We start from the raw sequence: 16,776 nt of genomic DNA on the forward strand, positions 1-16,776 counted from the left end.
AAAAAACACTAAACCTAAAGTGCTAATAATTGCTACATATTGATGTTCTATTGAAAAGACCCTCAGCTCTATTGTTCTAATAAAATGACAAAGGACTCCATGCTCAGAACATTACAGCCAAACTAAACAATTAATTATTAGAGCAAATCTTGCTGAAATGTTTTGTAAAGTATTCTGAAAAAAAGAATGTCTAGTATTTATTTTAAATAACTCCCATCTGCCTTTCTTTGAAGTTTATTTATACTTCTTTTAAAAGTTGAATTTTTTAATCTTCATAGTTGTTTTATTGTCATTCTCTTCCTTTCCTTCAGGCCACCCACATCTTCACTTGGACTCGTCATTTTCTCAGAGATTGACAGAATAAGGAAAAAGAACGTTTAAAATAATTTTTGGAATGTACATTTAATTGTAGGTGTGTTCTCAGCAAATTACAGACTTTTTCCCCTAATTTCCTCATGTATCAGAATCAGCTTTATTGCCAAGTTCGTACATACAAACAAGGAATTTGACTCCGGTACACTTTGCTCTCTTGGTTTTTTTTTGGTTTTTTTTGTTTAGTGCATTATAAGATATATTTATGCATATATCTTTATGTCCTTAAATATACTTATATACAAGGGTGCATTTGCAAGTTCAGCATGCAGTTGTTCTGTACTCTATTAAATGTTCATCAGAGAAACAGCCTGGGGGAAGAAACTGTCTCTGTGGCGGCTGGTTTTAGTAAACAGTGCTCTGTAGCGACGGCCTGAAGGTAAAACTCTAAACAGTTTATGTGCAGGGTGTGTGGGGTCTGCAGAGATTATAGCAGCTCTTTTCTTGACCCTAGACCTGTATAAGTCCTGGATGGAGGGAAGGTCAGCTCTGATTATTCTCTCTGCATTCCTGATTATTCGTTGCAGTCTGGACCTGTCCTGTTTTGTGGATGATCCAAACCACACTGAGATGGATGAAGACAGGACAGACTGAATGATGGCAGTGTAGAAGATGACCAGCAGCTCCTGTGGAAGGTTGAACTTCTTGAGTTGCCTCAGGAAGTACAGTCTCTGCTGGGCCTTCTTTCGAACAGTGTCTATGTGTGAAGACCATCTCAGGTCCTCAGAGATGGTGATTCCTAAGAACCTGAAGTGGTCCACGGCCGATACAGTGTTGTTGAGGATGGTGAGTGGGGTGTATGGGGGTGGTGTTCTCCAAAGGTCCACCACCATTTCCACAGTCTTGAGTGGGTTCAGTTCAAGGTATTTCTGACAACACCAGTGTACCAGCCGATCCACCTGCTGTCTGTATGCAGACTCATCACCGTCCTGGATCAGTCCAATGACAGTGGTGTCATCTGCAAACTTCAGGAGTTTCACGGACGGGTCCACTGAGGTCCAGTCACTTGTATAGAGGGAGGAGTGGGGATAGAACACACCCCTGGGGGGCACCAGTACTCATTGATATGGATCGGGAGAAGATGCTCCCCAGTCTCACCTGCTGCTGTCGGTCTGTCAGGAAGCTGTTGATCCACTGACAGGTGGAGGCTGGGACATTGAACTGGGTGAGCTTCTGGTGGAGGATGTCTGGTATGATGGTGTTGAAGGCCGAGCTGAACTCTACAAACTTATATGTAACCAATGCCGGCGGCTGAATTATGGCACATTCTAAATCGTTGTGAAATTTCCAAATTTAAAAACGAATTCTCCCAAGATTCTGCTTCTTTTATATTATAAAGGCTGCTTTTATCCTTTGGAAATGCAATAACACTATGTCTTTAACTTTATTTGCATGGGTTTTTCTTCCATAGATTTAATGTTTGCTGTTGTGTTTCATTTTAAGCTAATTCTTTACCTTTCATCACCTAAAAATATGAACCAGTCTATGGACCATCTGCATCTCAACAAACTAGAATAAAATTATTTCAGTAATTTGTGTCAAACAGTAAAACTCACATATTACATAGATCTACTAAATATTGAGTGATGTATTTACAGCATTCATTTGTAATAATTTTGATGATAAAAACTTACCCCTAATGTGCAAACATTTTAATGATTATAAATAAAATAAAGTTATGAAATAAAAAAGCACTGTACAGTACATTAACTTCTTTTGAATAATTACTGCATAAATGTGACCTTCAGCTCATCTGCATTGTTGGGTCTGGGGTCTCTCCCCTCATCTGTGTGTGGTGACTCTTAAAGCACTCACTCCAGTTGCAGTCCATGCCTTATGAATCTCTCTCAAACAAGTGTGTTTTCGTTCACTGTAATCTCAAAGCTTTTTTCATCTTTTCCTTCCGCTCAACTTTCCAATAGAAACCAGCAAAACAGACAGCTTCTGTAACAATTACCTTTTGTGGCTCAAGTCCCATGATTGGGATAGCCCACGACATGACCATTGCGTAACTTTTTTCTTTGAATTTGTTAAAGTTTATCTCATGAATAATTCAATATTCTGAGAAACCAAACTTTGGATTTTTACTAGTTGTAAACTATTATCTTCAAAAATGAGTTATAAACTTGCAATATATCACTGTGCAATACATCTTTGCAAGTTAGCTTTTATTCCAACAATACAAAATAGGGTTGAAATTAAATTTAAGGCACTGAGATAAGTTAATGAAAATCCCAATTCTCCTCTTCATATAAAGTGCAAGATGACCATCCCAAAGAAGAGTGTAATTTATAATGTTCTGTTGACAGAACAGACAGTGCAGGTTTTACACAGAGGTTCTCAGTGCACAATGTAGTCGTTCTATGAACACAAAGAATATACTTAAGGTACACTTCTATGTTCAATCAAAACGGTATATGTACACAAAAGCATCCAAGTTCACATTCAATGAAGGTTTTCCACTTCCATTTAGAGAGTGCATTCCCTTTAAAATTAAGAGGAAAAGTTCCTACTCCATTTCTATTATTCGGGGTTCTTTCATGAACCGTTTTCTAGTTACAGGTTGTATTACGACATTCAAAACAAATACCAGTCACTACAGCCCACTTTGGTATAGTACAAAAAATAAAATCAAGCATATTTCAAAATGATTTAACCCAATATGGTTGAATAAGGGGACAATCGTAGATACGAATCGCTTCCGCATCAGGCTCTGAAACTCAAATACTTTAATCCCAAAGGGAAATTATTTAAACTCAATTTGTAAAGTATAGGTATTGAAGAGATGGTCAGTTTAAATAAAGTAATTTTTCGATGTTTAAAATTCATAACCAGCTATGCATTTCTTTAATCCTGCAGTTACACGTTATGTCCACATGGAGGCGCACCGCAACTGTAGTTTGAACAGTTGAGTTTATCAAAATTGGGAGACGTCGCCTTTTAGAGCATCTTGTACATTTTAATTCAGAATATAAACGTTTTTCCAGGCCTTAGAGTCATCTGTGGTAAATGTAGGAATGCCACTTCCTTCCCCACAATTAAGCAAACAGTACTTTCTGAAAACCCAGCCACAAATTAATGTACACAGCGAGAAAACGAGTTTAATGTGTAAGAAAATGAAATTTGCAGAAACGTTTAGGGTGCGTTATGACCGTAAACTGTAATTTTCTACCCAATCGGATGTGTCACTTTACAGTTAAAGCTTTCCTCCCGTTTGAATGCATCATAATAGGCAACAGCTCCATTGATGTGGCGTCACGTTCAAATAATGCTACGAGAAAGGCCAATTTCATGTGTAAATGACGTAAAATATTCCCACGTCAGCTACGTAAAAGCAGGCTACTCCTCTCCAGCGTCACTTTGAAAGAGGAGCGCTCAGCTGAAGCGCAGCAGAGGACACCGCCACACGTCAGGAGCATCACCGACAGCCGTCGGGACTAGTAAAGTTGTGGCTTAACTTTATTGACGCCTCGCAATGGCAGAGCATCTTCTACATTACAGTGACTCGGCGGGGGTTGGAAACAGATTCGCCCGCAAAGGAGCTTTGCGACAGAAAAATGTACATGAAGTGAAGAACCACAAGTTTACTGCGAGGTTTTTCAAGCAACCGACGTTCTGCAGCCACTGTACAGATTTCATATGGTGAGCATTTTTTTACTGCAGGATTTAGCGTTTTACTACATAAACGAAGCTTGTGCATTTCAATGTTAATCTGTTACAGAGTAAGCTTTAACTTTAATCTTTTGTTGTAGGGGATTTGGGAAACAAGGATTTCAATGCCAAGGTAACGTACATTGCAGTACTCTTCAAATCTAGTTTACATGCTTTATAGCCCACTGTAGCAAGATACATTCAAGTACACTGAAAGAGACTTAACACTTGAAAAAGTTTTATTGCTTGCATAAAGAATCCTCAGATACAGGTCATTCTGCAAACAGAAATATGAAGACATTTGGACAATTATTCTGGTGCACAAAAGACCTGCATACAGTAGCACTTGACCAGCACAAAATGACATACCTTGGCATTCCTCAGAATTTTAGAGGAGCAAGGGGGTCCTGCACAGTTCTAGAGACTGACTCTCTTGCCATATTTCCCCTTTGGCACTATGTAGTCTGGTGTGTAAGTGGTTTTGGATTTTACAAGCCTTCGTCGCTGGTAGCCGTTCTTTGACTGAACGATGAATCTTTGACGAGGTGGCAGAACTCTGGGTGGTTCGGGTGCTTTTGCAGGAAGAGAGCGAGGCCTAGGAGTCAAGACATTTTTGTAGCCTATTGAGATGTCTGGCTGGTAGCCCCAGGCATAAGGAAACTCATGCCAACTTGGGTAGTAAGAGGGTACTTGTCCTTTAAAAGGATCCCAAATTGGTAGATTAAAGTCAAATGAGCTGTCAATTTCATTACCCTGCCCAAACCATTCTGGTTGAGTCCAAGATTCACTTTGAGAATCCTTAGGAATTGCTGGTGGATATTGCAGAGATGGTTGCTTTTGAGTGGGGATTTTACCAGTTGAGAATTCTACCATATTAGAGCCCTCGTAGGAGAAAGGATCATTGTCTGGAAATCCTAAAACCCCAGGACTGGCAGCTTTAGTTGAGTCACCTGCACTCTCACTGGAGACAGAGTTTTGCTGCTGGTAGAAAGGACCAGTAACTGGTTCACCTGCCCCTTCACTGCTAGGAAGGACAAGCTGCCAAGACTCAACATTAGATGGTGACACACCCAAATGGGTGGACTGGACAGGCCTTCCGTTTCCATAAACTACTGAAGGTGTTAACTGAGACTCATAAACTGGCTTGGGTTGAAATTGGTCCATCTGGCTGACAGGTTTCAAAGGAAATGTGATTGGCTCAAAGTTATTGGACTCCCATCGTCTAGAAGCACCATTAACAATTCTCTCCACATTACCATGATGCTTATCAACCAGAGTTTGGTCAACTGAATACAGTTTCAGTGGCTGAGTTACTGAAGACTTTTTGTATTCCTTGTTTACTACTTTGGATTGCTTGTCACTCAGCTCCCCTTCATCATAGGACAGGGAGTCTGTGAAGTCTTTTGCTTCCACAAGGTTCATACGGTCATGAATTTGTCGATACTGGGTCACTGCAAAAAAATAAAAATAAATAAATTGTGCAAATAAAGTTACAGCAAGGTGGAGTAAAAGCTTACCATCTGTGTGGACACTGCTACCCAACAGTAAAGAAATCCAGACAACCCTGCAAGAGGTAAACAGTAACATAGGCAAACTTTACTTGGGCTCATTAAAAAAAAGAAAACAACATAAACAATGAAACATACCACAAAAGCAGTCCAGGGACCATGACTTTTGACTGCAAACAGCACCAAGTGCATCCCAGATAATGCTGCAAAGCAGATTAGCTGTGGACTAGAGAAAACTCTGTCCTGTAGTTTATAATAGCCTGTCTCCATTTTATATACACTACCCAGCTTGTTGCTCACAACGGCCACTTCCAGCTGCAGCTCATTGAACAATTAGTGCTTATTGTTTAGAGGTGTGGCAGCTGAGCAGCACCGCCCTCTGACTCAATGTGAGAGCCATCCACCCATGTAAACTTTGCACCTGACCTCACACTGACACTATAAAAGTACTTTAAATAGAAATGCTGACTGGCGGGATACTTTGCATTCAATACATAATCGATTTTATCCTTTACATGCAAAATGCTCCCACGTCTGTCCTAATATTTTTGCTCCAAAGTAACCACTCCTTGGTCGCATTGCACACTGATGCTGCAGCGAAGAGCTGTATGGCTTGGATTAAATGCCACAATATCCACTCAGCGTCTTACTTCCAAATGGATCTTATTTATCTTTTAAATATTATAACATTATGCTTTGACAATATGTTCAAAAGCCTTCCTTGATGTTACAAAAGGTTGTTGCTGTAGAAGTGTTTATGCAAAAGCAATTCTTGTGCATGCACATATGGCTTGTGCTCTTGAATTCTTTTCCTGTTCTTGTAGACTGCATGCACAAAACATGATTTGCTTTAAAAACACACACATAGTGAGGGCCTGATATTCTCTAATCTCACATAAAGTAGATAAATAATAAACTGTATTTGTTGGCAAACTCCATAGAACCATTAAGAGGGAAGAGACAATATTGTTATTGGATATTAGAAGACATGCCTGAGAGATTTGTTTGTAGCTGCATCTCAATAATTTGGAACATCACTAAAAAGTAATGTAGTTCAGTGTTTATATATAAGTATATTATATATAATTATATAATATACAGCTTCAATACCAACAAAGTTATATTTTTCTAATGCTAACCTATGTTAATAAAAAGGGATTTTTAATGGCCTACTGAAAGTATGTACTGTACTGCACATCGTACGCTCTCAGTACTTGCCAGGGGCTCCTTTGGCATGAATTACTGCATCAATGCAGAGTGACAGGCCACTACCTGGATGTTGGACTTGATAAAATACAGTGGACCAATGCCAGCAGAAGACATGACTCATTAAATCATCACTGATTGTGGAAATTTCACACTGTACCTTAAGCAGCTTGGATTATGTGCCTCTCCACTCTTCCTTCAAACTCTGGGACTTTGATTTCCAAATAAAATCCAAAATTTACTTTCATCTGAAAGGACGAGTTTGGATGACTTAGCAACAGTCCAGTCCTTCTTCACCTTAGCTCAGATAAGACACTTTTGATGTTGATGCTGGTTCAGAAGTGACCTAACACAAAGAATGTGTCCTAGATCAGGGGTTCCCAAACATTTCATTCTGTGACCCCCAAAATAACAGTGCCAGAAACCGCCGACCCCCTACTGGTGACCTGGCAACCCCTAAAACTACATTTATTTATTTCACTCTGTATATACAGGTCCTTCTCAAAATATTAGCATATTGTGATAAAGTTCATTATTTTCCATAATGTCATGATGAAAATTTAACATTAATATATTTTAGATTCATTGCACACTAACTGAAATATTTCAGGTCTTTTATTGTCTTAATATGGATGATTTTGGCATACAGCTCATGAAAACCCAAAATTCCTATCTCACAAAATTAGTATATTTCATCCGACCAATAAAAGAAAAGTGTTTTTAATACAAAAAACATCAACCGTCAAATAATCATGTACAGTTATGCACTCAATACTTGGTCGGGAATCCTTTTGCAGAAATGACTGCTTCAATGCGGCGTGGCATGGAGGCAATCAGCCCGTGGCACTGCTGATGTCTTATGGAGGCCCAGGATGCTTCGATAGCGGCCTTTAGCTCATCCAGAGTGTTGGGTCTTGAGTCTCTCAATGTTCTCTTCACAATATCCCACAGATTCTCTATGGGGTTCAGGTCAGGAGAGTTGGCAGGCCAATTGAGCACAGTGATACCATGGTCAGTAAACCATTTACCAGTGGTTTTGGCACTGTGAGCAGGTGCCAGGTCGTGCTGAAAAATGAAATCTTCATCTCCATAAAGCTTTTCAGCAGATGGAAGCATGAAGTGCTCCAAAATCTCCTGATAGCTAGCTGCATTGACCCTGCCCTTGATAAAACACAGTGGACCAACACCAGCAGCTGACACGGCACCCCAGACCATCACTGACTGTGGGTACTTGACACTGGACTTCTGGCATTTTGGCATTTCCTTCTCCCCAGTCTTCCTCCAGACTCTGGCACCTTGATTTCCGAATGACATGCAGAATTTGCTTTCATCCGAAAAAAGTACTTTGGACCACTGCGCAACAGTCCAGTGCTGCTTCTCTGTAGCCCAGGTCAGGCGCTTCTGCCGCTGTTTCTGGTTCAAAAGTGTCTTGACCTGGGGAATGCGGCACCTGTAGCCCATTTCCTGCACACGCCTGTGCACGGTGGCTCTGGATGTTTCTACTCCAGACTCAGTCCACTGCTTCCGCAGGTCCCCCAAGGTCTGGAATCGGCCCTTCTCCACAATCTTCCTCAGGGTCCGGTCACCTCTTCTCGTTGTGCAGCGTTTTCTGCCACACTTTTTCCTTCCCACAGACTTCCCACTGAGGTGCCTTGATACAGCACTCTGGGAACAGCCTATTCGTTCAGAAATGTCTTTCTGTGTCTTACCCTCTTGCTTGAGGGTGTCAATAGTGGCCTTCTGGACAGCAGTCAGGTCGGCAGTCTTACCCATGATTGGGGTTTTGAGTGATGAACCAGGCTGGGAGTTTTAAAGGCCTCAGGAATCTTTTGCAGGTGTTTAGAGTTAACTCGTTGATTCAGATGATTAGGTTCATAGCTCGTTTAGAGACCCTTTTAATGATATGCTAATTTTGTGAGATAGGAATTTTGGGTTTTCATGAGCTGTATGCCAAAATCATCCGTATTAAGACAATAAAAGACCTGAAATATTTCAGTTAGTGTGCAATGAATCTAAAATATATGAATGTTAAATTTTCATCATTACATTATGGAAAATAATGAACTTTATCACAATATGCTAATATTTTGAGAAGGACCTGTAGTATACAGTATATATATTTTCATATTAAGTTATTATTTTAATTGACATTTAACTATTATAATTTCATAATTTAGAAGCTGTATTTAATTTTTTAATGGGACATTATTTAATTGTGCATTTCACAATGCAACTCTATATGTAATTCTTCAATAATGTATTAGATAAGTAAATGGTACATTTTATTATTTCATTGTACACGTGTTTATTTAATGGGACATTCACATTTATTTCATGATATGTTAATGGAATCTTGTTCCTTTTGGTCCTCCATACAACTCAGGGGTCATATTATGATGATTCTGAAAATCATACTTGGTGTCTCACAACCCTATGGGGGGGCCCGACCCCTACTTTGGGAACCCCTGTCCTGGACAGGTCTGTGTGCGGTAGGTCTTGAAACTTTGACTCTAGCGGCAGATTATGGTGAATCTCCACCAAACTCTCCAATTTGCTCTGATTCAAAGTCCTCTTAGCGCTGCAATGCATGTGATTTTTTTCTACCATAGTTTTTTCTTCGACTCATCTTTCCATTAATATGCTTGGGTACAACACTTGTTGAACAGGCAGCTTCTTTAGTTCTGAGGTTTTGAAAAATCTCTGTGTACTGTATATTATATGAGAATGTAACTTTTTGAATTGAATTCCCTTTATTAAATATCACCAGAAATACCTGTTTTTATGATCTGTTTTTTAGATGCACCTGTAAACGTTTACTACTGACTCTTCATATTAACGCTTACTGAAACTAGTCCACTCCCATTAAAACAAATTTTTGAAGAAGCTAAATACTTATTTCTCAGCAACACTGGTTGTTATAGTGATGTTGATGAGGGTGGCAGTGTGCATGGGCAGATGAAGATCTGCCTCTAGTTTTCTGCTGTGCATTGAAAAACCTGGGAGCATGTGTTTTTTTTCTTATTCTCCTCTGTTTACCTACCTCTACTGCTCTGCTGTAAGTTGCGCACCGCTGTTACAGCAGGTCTACGTCACAGAAAAAACATTTTTATGACCGAAGGGAATTGTGTTGGTTGAGGACAGAGTTCCTGCAGTCCCCCAAGCAGTGGCTGCTCTACCTTCTTGTTTTTTACATGCATCTTTTTCCTTGTTTAGGATGAATTACAAATAAATAAACATTTTTAAAAATAATGGGAGGCAGATATTTTTGATCATTAAGCTCACATTTAGTTGTTTTTCTTGAATTGTCAGAAATATTTAATCCGTATTGTACAGGACTTTGGTATACAGTTGCCCTTTGGCTGTGGCACGAGCTGCTGTGGAGAATCAGCATCAGTGACACATCCTGTCATATGGACATGCTGAGTTATATACTACGCACTAATAATATTTAGACGTCACAACTACTCTTTTTAGCTTTGCCCACGTGTGTTTTTTAATTTCCATTCTCGGTCCTCAGTGTTCTTTATTCGAACATGTTTTTTTGTGGCTCATGCGGTTATTGTGTCAAAAAAAAGAAACATTTGTTTCTGACAACATTTTGTTGCTGACAACATTTTTGTTTATATGATTTAACAAGCCAATTTGATCCCCAGTTTGTGGTATTTGTAATTCTTTAATGGAAACCGGTGGAACTAATTAAAATTTAAAGTTTGTTATAAATGAAGTTTGAAAGGTTGCAGGTATCTGAATTGTTCACATTTGTTTGCAACAATGAGGACTTGCGAAATGTTTCTCATGCATAGTTCACTGCTTTCTTGGGTATTTTCAAATTCAAAGCTGTGACTGATGGTACAAAAAAAAGGTTTTCCTCACTCCTCATAAATGAATTCTAAAGATGCACCGGGAAATCGACAGTTCAATCAAGAAATCTTAGGTGTGGAGGGTGATACTGAAAAAAACCTATTTCAGTATTGGCATGGTGTATAGAAATAAAGTCACACAAAGACAAGAAATGTATAAAGCCTTTTAGAAAGAACATTATGTTCTACAACAAGACAAGACTACAATTTATTCAGACAGGGAGAAAGGCTGAACAAAGTACACCAACCACACTTGTTTTATCCTTTTGAGCTTTCAACCTCTCTGTGAACATGCAGGATTTGTAAATTTTGGAAACCATTGGGGACGTTTTGCATTAAAAGTAAGAATCTACATTCTGTAGAGATTAAAAATGAGACTGATGCTACAGCTAGCTGCGCTAATCACTAGCACAACAGCCAGAGACTTTAAAATGTTAACTGAATCAGGGGTGCCTCCAGAAAACGTTCGGGAGGTGTTTTCTTAGTAATGGACAAATTGATATTGTTAGAATTTGACATAGTACACAGTACGTATATCAGGGTAGCTTGGTGGATAATTGTTTAGTGCTTTTGCCTTGATGCTTGATGATTTTAGGTTTAAATCCTGCCTTGGCTGGACACTTTTGTCTGGAGTTTGAATGTTCTCATTGAGCATGTCAGGAACTCTAGTTTCCTCCTGGAGTCAGTTTAGCACGAAAAGGTCTGCTGCTTCTCTGTGATATTTTTTGTGACTCAGTAAGGCAGGACATGGTGTAACATTTTAAAACTACAAGTTATGTGTCAGAAACCTATAGATAACAAGATACGAGAGTTTCGCGATAAAAAATGTCAACAGCACATGCTATTTTTCAGCTTTTTAGCTTTTTCTATCACTTGCACCTTGTTTTGTGTCTTTAAATCCTTATTGTGCTTAGAGATGTGTTCACTATAGGTTCTGAACTGAAATTAAATGTATAAGTTATAAAATAGTCTTTGGAAAAATTGCAAATTAATTGAAATAGCTGACATAAATGAGGTCACACATGATCTTTAACCAAAATTAATAAAATTTGGATTCCTACCTCAAAGAAATAAGTTGGCACTGTCGCATCAAATGTGATTGAATCAGTTTCTATTTTCTTTCGTTTTTCTATTTCTCTGTTTGTCTTTCTTCTTTTTTCTTTTTCAAGTTTCATGTTAAATAAATACCAAATAACTGTGCTTGTTAGATTAAAATGTGCACATCTAAACAAGAGGCTGTCATGCTGCAGTTTCTGAGGTGACAGGCATTACACATTAGGACTCTTAATTTAAAAGCTGTGACTAAAATGTGACATTTTTGATTAATAGTGTTTTTCCATGACTATTCGGTTTATATCAGCATATTTAAAAAATATACCTCCTCCTACTTCACATCAGGTCTCTCAAAGAGCGTGAATGAGTGTTTCACTATAGATCACTTGGATGCTTGGCTTCTTTCCCCTTGCCTCCTTCTCATCCTCCTTCCTAGCTTTTGAAGTTGAGCTTCTGTGGAAAATGACTGTGCCATCTGGAGAGTTGAGAACCCATCGCCGGGAGGAGAGTCCAGCGTCTGGACACAATAAAGTCAGGAGATGGTGGTGAGAGAGGCGGTTGGAAGAAGAAGAGGACGAAGGAGTAACAATGTAGAGAGTGTGGAAGGAAGCAAAGAAGCAGATAGAGGTGAAGGCAAAGGTGTAAGACTAAATAAACAGGAGGATTTTGCAGTTGTATGGGTGGAAGTGTGAGGGTGAAGAGATTATGAAGTCAAATACGGGCTCTTACACATTTTGGCTTCTTAATGCTACGGTTTGGCAGAGATGAAGCAAACAGTGACTACTCAGAGCAGAGAAAAGAGAGCAGGATGAAACTGCGGTTTATATTGTGTCTATGTCTGGTAAACATTAAATGTGGTGCAATGAAGTCAGGCAAAAATTTGAATAGATCCAAACTTGTGCCACAAGGGGCAGACCTGATATTCCTACCTTCTGGAGACCAAAAACACTAAGTCTATGCTCAATAAACATTGTTTTTTTTCCAGTTTTAAACACATGTCCATAGAGTCTAGCCATTTGCCACATGTACCTGGTATTTTTAAATTATGGGGGTGTTTTAAAAAATATCCTAAAGGATCTGAACTATTCCATCTGGCTGTATAGAGTGGCCTTCCTGTTGGAAAGTTGACCTGCGCTCCAGTCTCAAGTGTTTGCAGCCTCTAATAGCTTTTCCTCAGCTCCATCCATCTTCCCATTAATTCTGACCAGCTGTCCTGCCCTCGTTAAAGCATCCCACAATATGATACTGCCACCACCGTGATTAACTTTAAAGATTGCGTGTTCAAGTGAATGTGCAATATTATTTTTTTGTCAGTGGATCTCTGCAGCTTCTCCAGAGTAACCATGGGCCTATTGGCTCTGTCTCTGATTAATGTTCTCCTTTCCTGTCCTCTTTCTTTGTGGGTTAGCAGTGAGTTACCATTTGTGGATGATGGATTGAACAGTGCTGCATGAGATTTTCAAAAGCCATGTTTCTTGGTGTTCAAGATGTTTGTTCGCTGTGGTTCTCCAACAAACCTCTCATGGCTTCAACAACTGGATTTATACTGAGATTAAACCACACACAGGTGAACTTTAATTACTAATAAGGGGAATTGTGATTGGAGTTGGTTGCACTGGATTTTATTCAGGGGTATCAGTGGAAAGGGGTCTTAATACAAATACATGCCACACGTCTCAGATTTTAATTTGTAAAAACATTAGAAAACAATATACAATTTTCCTTCCGATTCACAGTTGTCCACTACCTTGTGTTGGGTTTTCACATCTAATTTTATGGAGATTAATTTGATACATTGCATAAACATTTTTAACTAATACAGTTAACACATAGGATTTTGAAAAAGTGCTTTGCACAAGCATAGGTAATTTAGTGATTGGAGACCAGTCCTCTTATTTCCCTCCATTGTTTTCTGTCTCCATGCAGCTCTGTGCTTCTATGGAGACACCTATTTAGTTACAATCAGCCCCACCTTTCTGAAACCAATTTATATACCTACTCTCGGCTTCAAACCAGCGACACTATCTGCACCTCATTAGGTGTTAATTATTGTGTATCGCTTGCACAGATGAGCGCATGCGGTGTAGGTAGCTCCACTTCTCCTTGGGACATGTTGCAACACTGTGGGCGACATTAGCGTGCATGTGTGCTGATGTGTCTGCAATGAGACATTGTCACCGAGCCCTAATGGCAGTGTAGGTGTGGAGCCAATCACTGAGAAAGGAGCAGTGCACCTCATTAACCAATCAAAGAGCAGAGGTGTTGTAACGAGAGCTGAGCAACTCCTGAAAGGAAGTCCTAAACAATAAACATACTACATCAGGTGCTGCTGCTCATAAGAGCTGTTGCAGTGATTTGAAGAGCCCTTCTGTTGTACTGTAATACAAAGATAGTCTGGATTTCCTAATGAGGAGGGTTGTTTTTCATAGAGATATCAGTTAGATATCATCAATTTATAGAAATATCAGCTTTTCTATGAAGTGTGTTCTGTAGGCTTCTGATACCTTGATTAAAATTGGCCAAAAGAAAAAAAAACTCAACTCACCATTCAGGGAGTTACAATTCATTATCCCAGATTGTTTTTAATAACTCAGTATGCACAATAAAAATGAATTTTGGTTTATACCAAATATTATCCATAATTTTTTATTTTTTTTTATTAATAATGTTTGTAAATGTATTGTTCAGTAATGGTTTAATTCAAACAACATTATCTACCTTATTTTAGTAAAAAAGAAAATACTACGTAAAGATTTTAGCTAAAATGTAACTGAAGATGTTGGTTCCGTCAACATTTAGCTGTTCTCAATTGTCATGTGCGGGAGAGAACAGTATGGCTCATGATGATCTGGGTTATTTTATGAGTATATCAACTTATTACAAGTAAAAATAAACTAACGTATGACTTGTGGTTGAAAGAGTTTATGGTCAGGAACAAGAATTTAGGTTGAATCCTGCCATAGTTAGCTTAGCAACAAAGCTGATGCTAAATTCAAGCGTTACACCTTTTTAACCCATCAGAGTTCTACATCTTGGGAGGACCCAACAGAGCGGTCTGTTGGGATAGATCCTGCCCAAGATTGTTTTGGGTCCTAAGCAGAATTTTATTTGGGGTAAACTCTTGCAGCCCATCACAACAATAGCCGTTTTGTTGGGAAATTAACACTCTTGGTTTCATGGTTTATTTTTAAGTGAGTGATTAAATCAACCATATCACTATATAATATAAATATAATGTTTTCAGTTTAGTTTGATTTTATCTTGTAATGTAATTCAATTTGCTTTAATTTGCTGTTTGAAAATTGTAATTATTTTACAGTCATTTAAATATAAGCTTTGTAAACTTTCAAACTTCAGTGTCGGCTTATTAATTTTATAGTAAATTTATTGTATTTATTTATTTATTGTATTGCATTTATTGTACTTTTTAAAGTTCAAGTGCTCTTTGGATCCCCCTGCTGGCTTGGAGGCCACATACAGCAGTATAGCTTTATTCATCCCCGTCTTGATAGAAAGGAGCCTCTGTTTCTTTGAAACTTATTGTGCACATTAATACCTTCAGGTTTAAAACTTTGAATTGATCAGAGCTTGTAGGTTTTAAATGGATCTTTAGAAAGATGATTCATAAATTTGAATACATAATGTCATGTTGTTGCTTATGACCTGTTTGTACACTTCTATTTGATTATAAAAATAAAACCTTGAAAAATCCTGCCTGCAGTAGTTTAAGTCCAAATAAAACAGAATAGTTGGATCATAACAAATCTATCATAATAATTAACTGATGAACTTGTAATTAGTCAGAACCTAATTAGAAATTAATTTTGTAGGGTGAGTACATTTTTAGAAACCTGACTGGATGTTAATTAGTATTGTTTCCTTTAGCTGGTAAACTTGCATAATTTCTACTATGAAATAATAGTATTGGTTAAATTATGTCTATTTGTTTTATTAATGTAGGCTTTAATTCACAAATAAAGAAGCTCAAGAGGTGAAAGAAAGTGATATGTTAAAGGAGATATTGAACTAGCATCCTCACAAATATCTTAGAGATACTGAAACGATTCAAACAAATAAATCATGTTATGTATTTTAAATGATATGCAGCATTGCTAGAGGAAAAACACCCCAGACCGGGCACTTGAAATGTTTAATGAGACTGTTCTGAAATTAAAAAAGCATTTTTGATTGACATTAAAATCCTTCTTTGGTCATTTCAGATTCTCTTTAAGCACTGGGAAAAATCAACAGTCTTAGCACTGAGGATGGACTTGCTCAAAATAAACCAGAAGTAAATCAAAGCAATGTATAACTGTAATAAGTTTGTTTAATTCTGCAGCTCCACACTTAATGTCTCTCTCTGGTTTCTATGTTTCCCCCCTTCCTTATTTTACCCCCACTCCCTCTTTCACACCCTCAGCATTTGCCTTCCTTCTACTCCTCGCTCGGCTACTGTAGCAACAAAGTGGGACATTTCCATTTTGTTATCATGGCAACAGTTCGTCTGGGCTATGTCAGATAGTGTTTTATGTTATAAGAGCTCATCCACTCCCTTTGATTACCCCCTGGTGGTCTTGATCTCTCTTAATTATGTATTCATCTAGTTAAAGTAACTATTAAAACCTGGGTGGTATTTAGAAATAAATCATTTAATGATGGAATTTGAAAAATACGCATATATTCCTCAGACTGCCATATTTTGAAGGCTGTCTTGACAAAAAATTACCCTAAGCTGAACTGGTGGTTTGTCAGATTAAATCAGAGAACCTCCATAATGTGTACCCAACAGGATTTTAGTGGATGTGGCAGGTGGCGCCCAAAAATACAGAGCGACACGAGACTTTCTTATGTGTCACCTTAGAAAGGCTGCCAGAGTCTGGGCTTCATAGAAAACACTCATTAAAACTCTCCAGTAGGGCAGAGGACTGAGGATTGAGGAGGTTTGGATAAACATGGTGCAGCACACGTCTATAAAACAAATTATTTATTTTGCCTAAAATAATCTTGACTCAATAAATGATAAAGAAAACCAAACTTCCACATTTGTTTGAAATCACTTTGACAAGTCGCTTTTGGTTTACGTTTTGTACAACTGTACAAGTTGTAATGTTTGTGTCAGGCTGTTT

The 16,776-nt window shown here is 38.4% G+C and overlaps 2 protein-coding genes across 3 annotated transcripts in view; one reads left to right on the plus strand and one right to left on the minus strand.

Moving 5' to 3' along the window:
• The first annotated feature begins 3,688 nt into the window (after positions 1–3,688).
• The window catches only part of LOC124862966 (protein kinase C alpha type-like), a 159,853-nt gene continuing 146,765 nt past the window's right edge, over positions 3,689–16,776 (plus strand). The window contains exons 1-2 of one of the 2 annotated variants that reach the window (XM_047357177.1): positions 3,689–4,014; positions 4,125–4,156. In XM_047357177.1, the coding sequence (XP_047213133.1) occupies positions 3,848–4,014; positions 4,125–4,156 (199 nt within the window). In that variant the 5' untranslated portion in view covers positions 3,689–3,847. The remainder of the gene's footprint in view (positions 4,015–4,124; positions 4,157–16,776) is intronic. The other variant, XM_047357178.1, reaches the window with a different exon arrangement.
• On the minus strand, positions 4,245–5,824 carry LOC124862967. Its single transcript, XM_047357179.1, has 4 exons — positions 5,670–5,824; positions 5,541–5,587; positions 4,393–5,474; positions 4,245–4,300 (listed from the first exon to the last, which is right to left on the minus strand). Exons 1-3 carry the CDS (start codon positions 5,690–5,692, stop codon positions 4,441–4,443), a joined length of 1,104 nt encoding a protein of 367 aa, XP_047213135.1. The 5' UTR covers positions 5,693–5,824; the 3' UTR covers positions 4,245–4,300; positions 4,393–4,440.

This window comes from Girardinichthys multiradiatus, chromosome X (assembly GCF_021462225.1).
Source record: "Girardinichthys multiradiatus isolate DD_20200921_A chromosome X, DD_fGirMul_XY1, whole genome shotgun sequence".
NCBI classification, from domain to species: domain Eukaryota; kingdom Metazoa; phylum Chordata; class Actinopteri; order Cyprinodontiformes; family Goodeidae; genus Girardinichthys; species Girardinichthys multiradiatus.

What these genes read in the sequence shown, in the direction of transcription:
- LOC124862967 (XM_047357179.1), bottom strand. Translation starts at nt 5,692, where the DNA reads ATGGTCCCTGGACTGCTTTTGTG. An exon ending in GTCCCTGGACTGCTTTTGTG is followed by an intron (nt 5,588 to 5,669) that starts GTATGTTTCATT and finishes TACCTCTTGCAG; the next exon opens with GGTTGTCTGGATTTCTTTAC. An exon ending in TAGCAGTGTCCACACAGATG is followed by an intron (nt 5,475 to 5,540) that starts GTAAGCTTTTAC and finishes ATTTTTTTGCAG; the next exon opens with TGACCCAGTATCGACAAATT.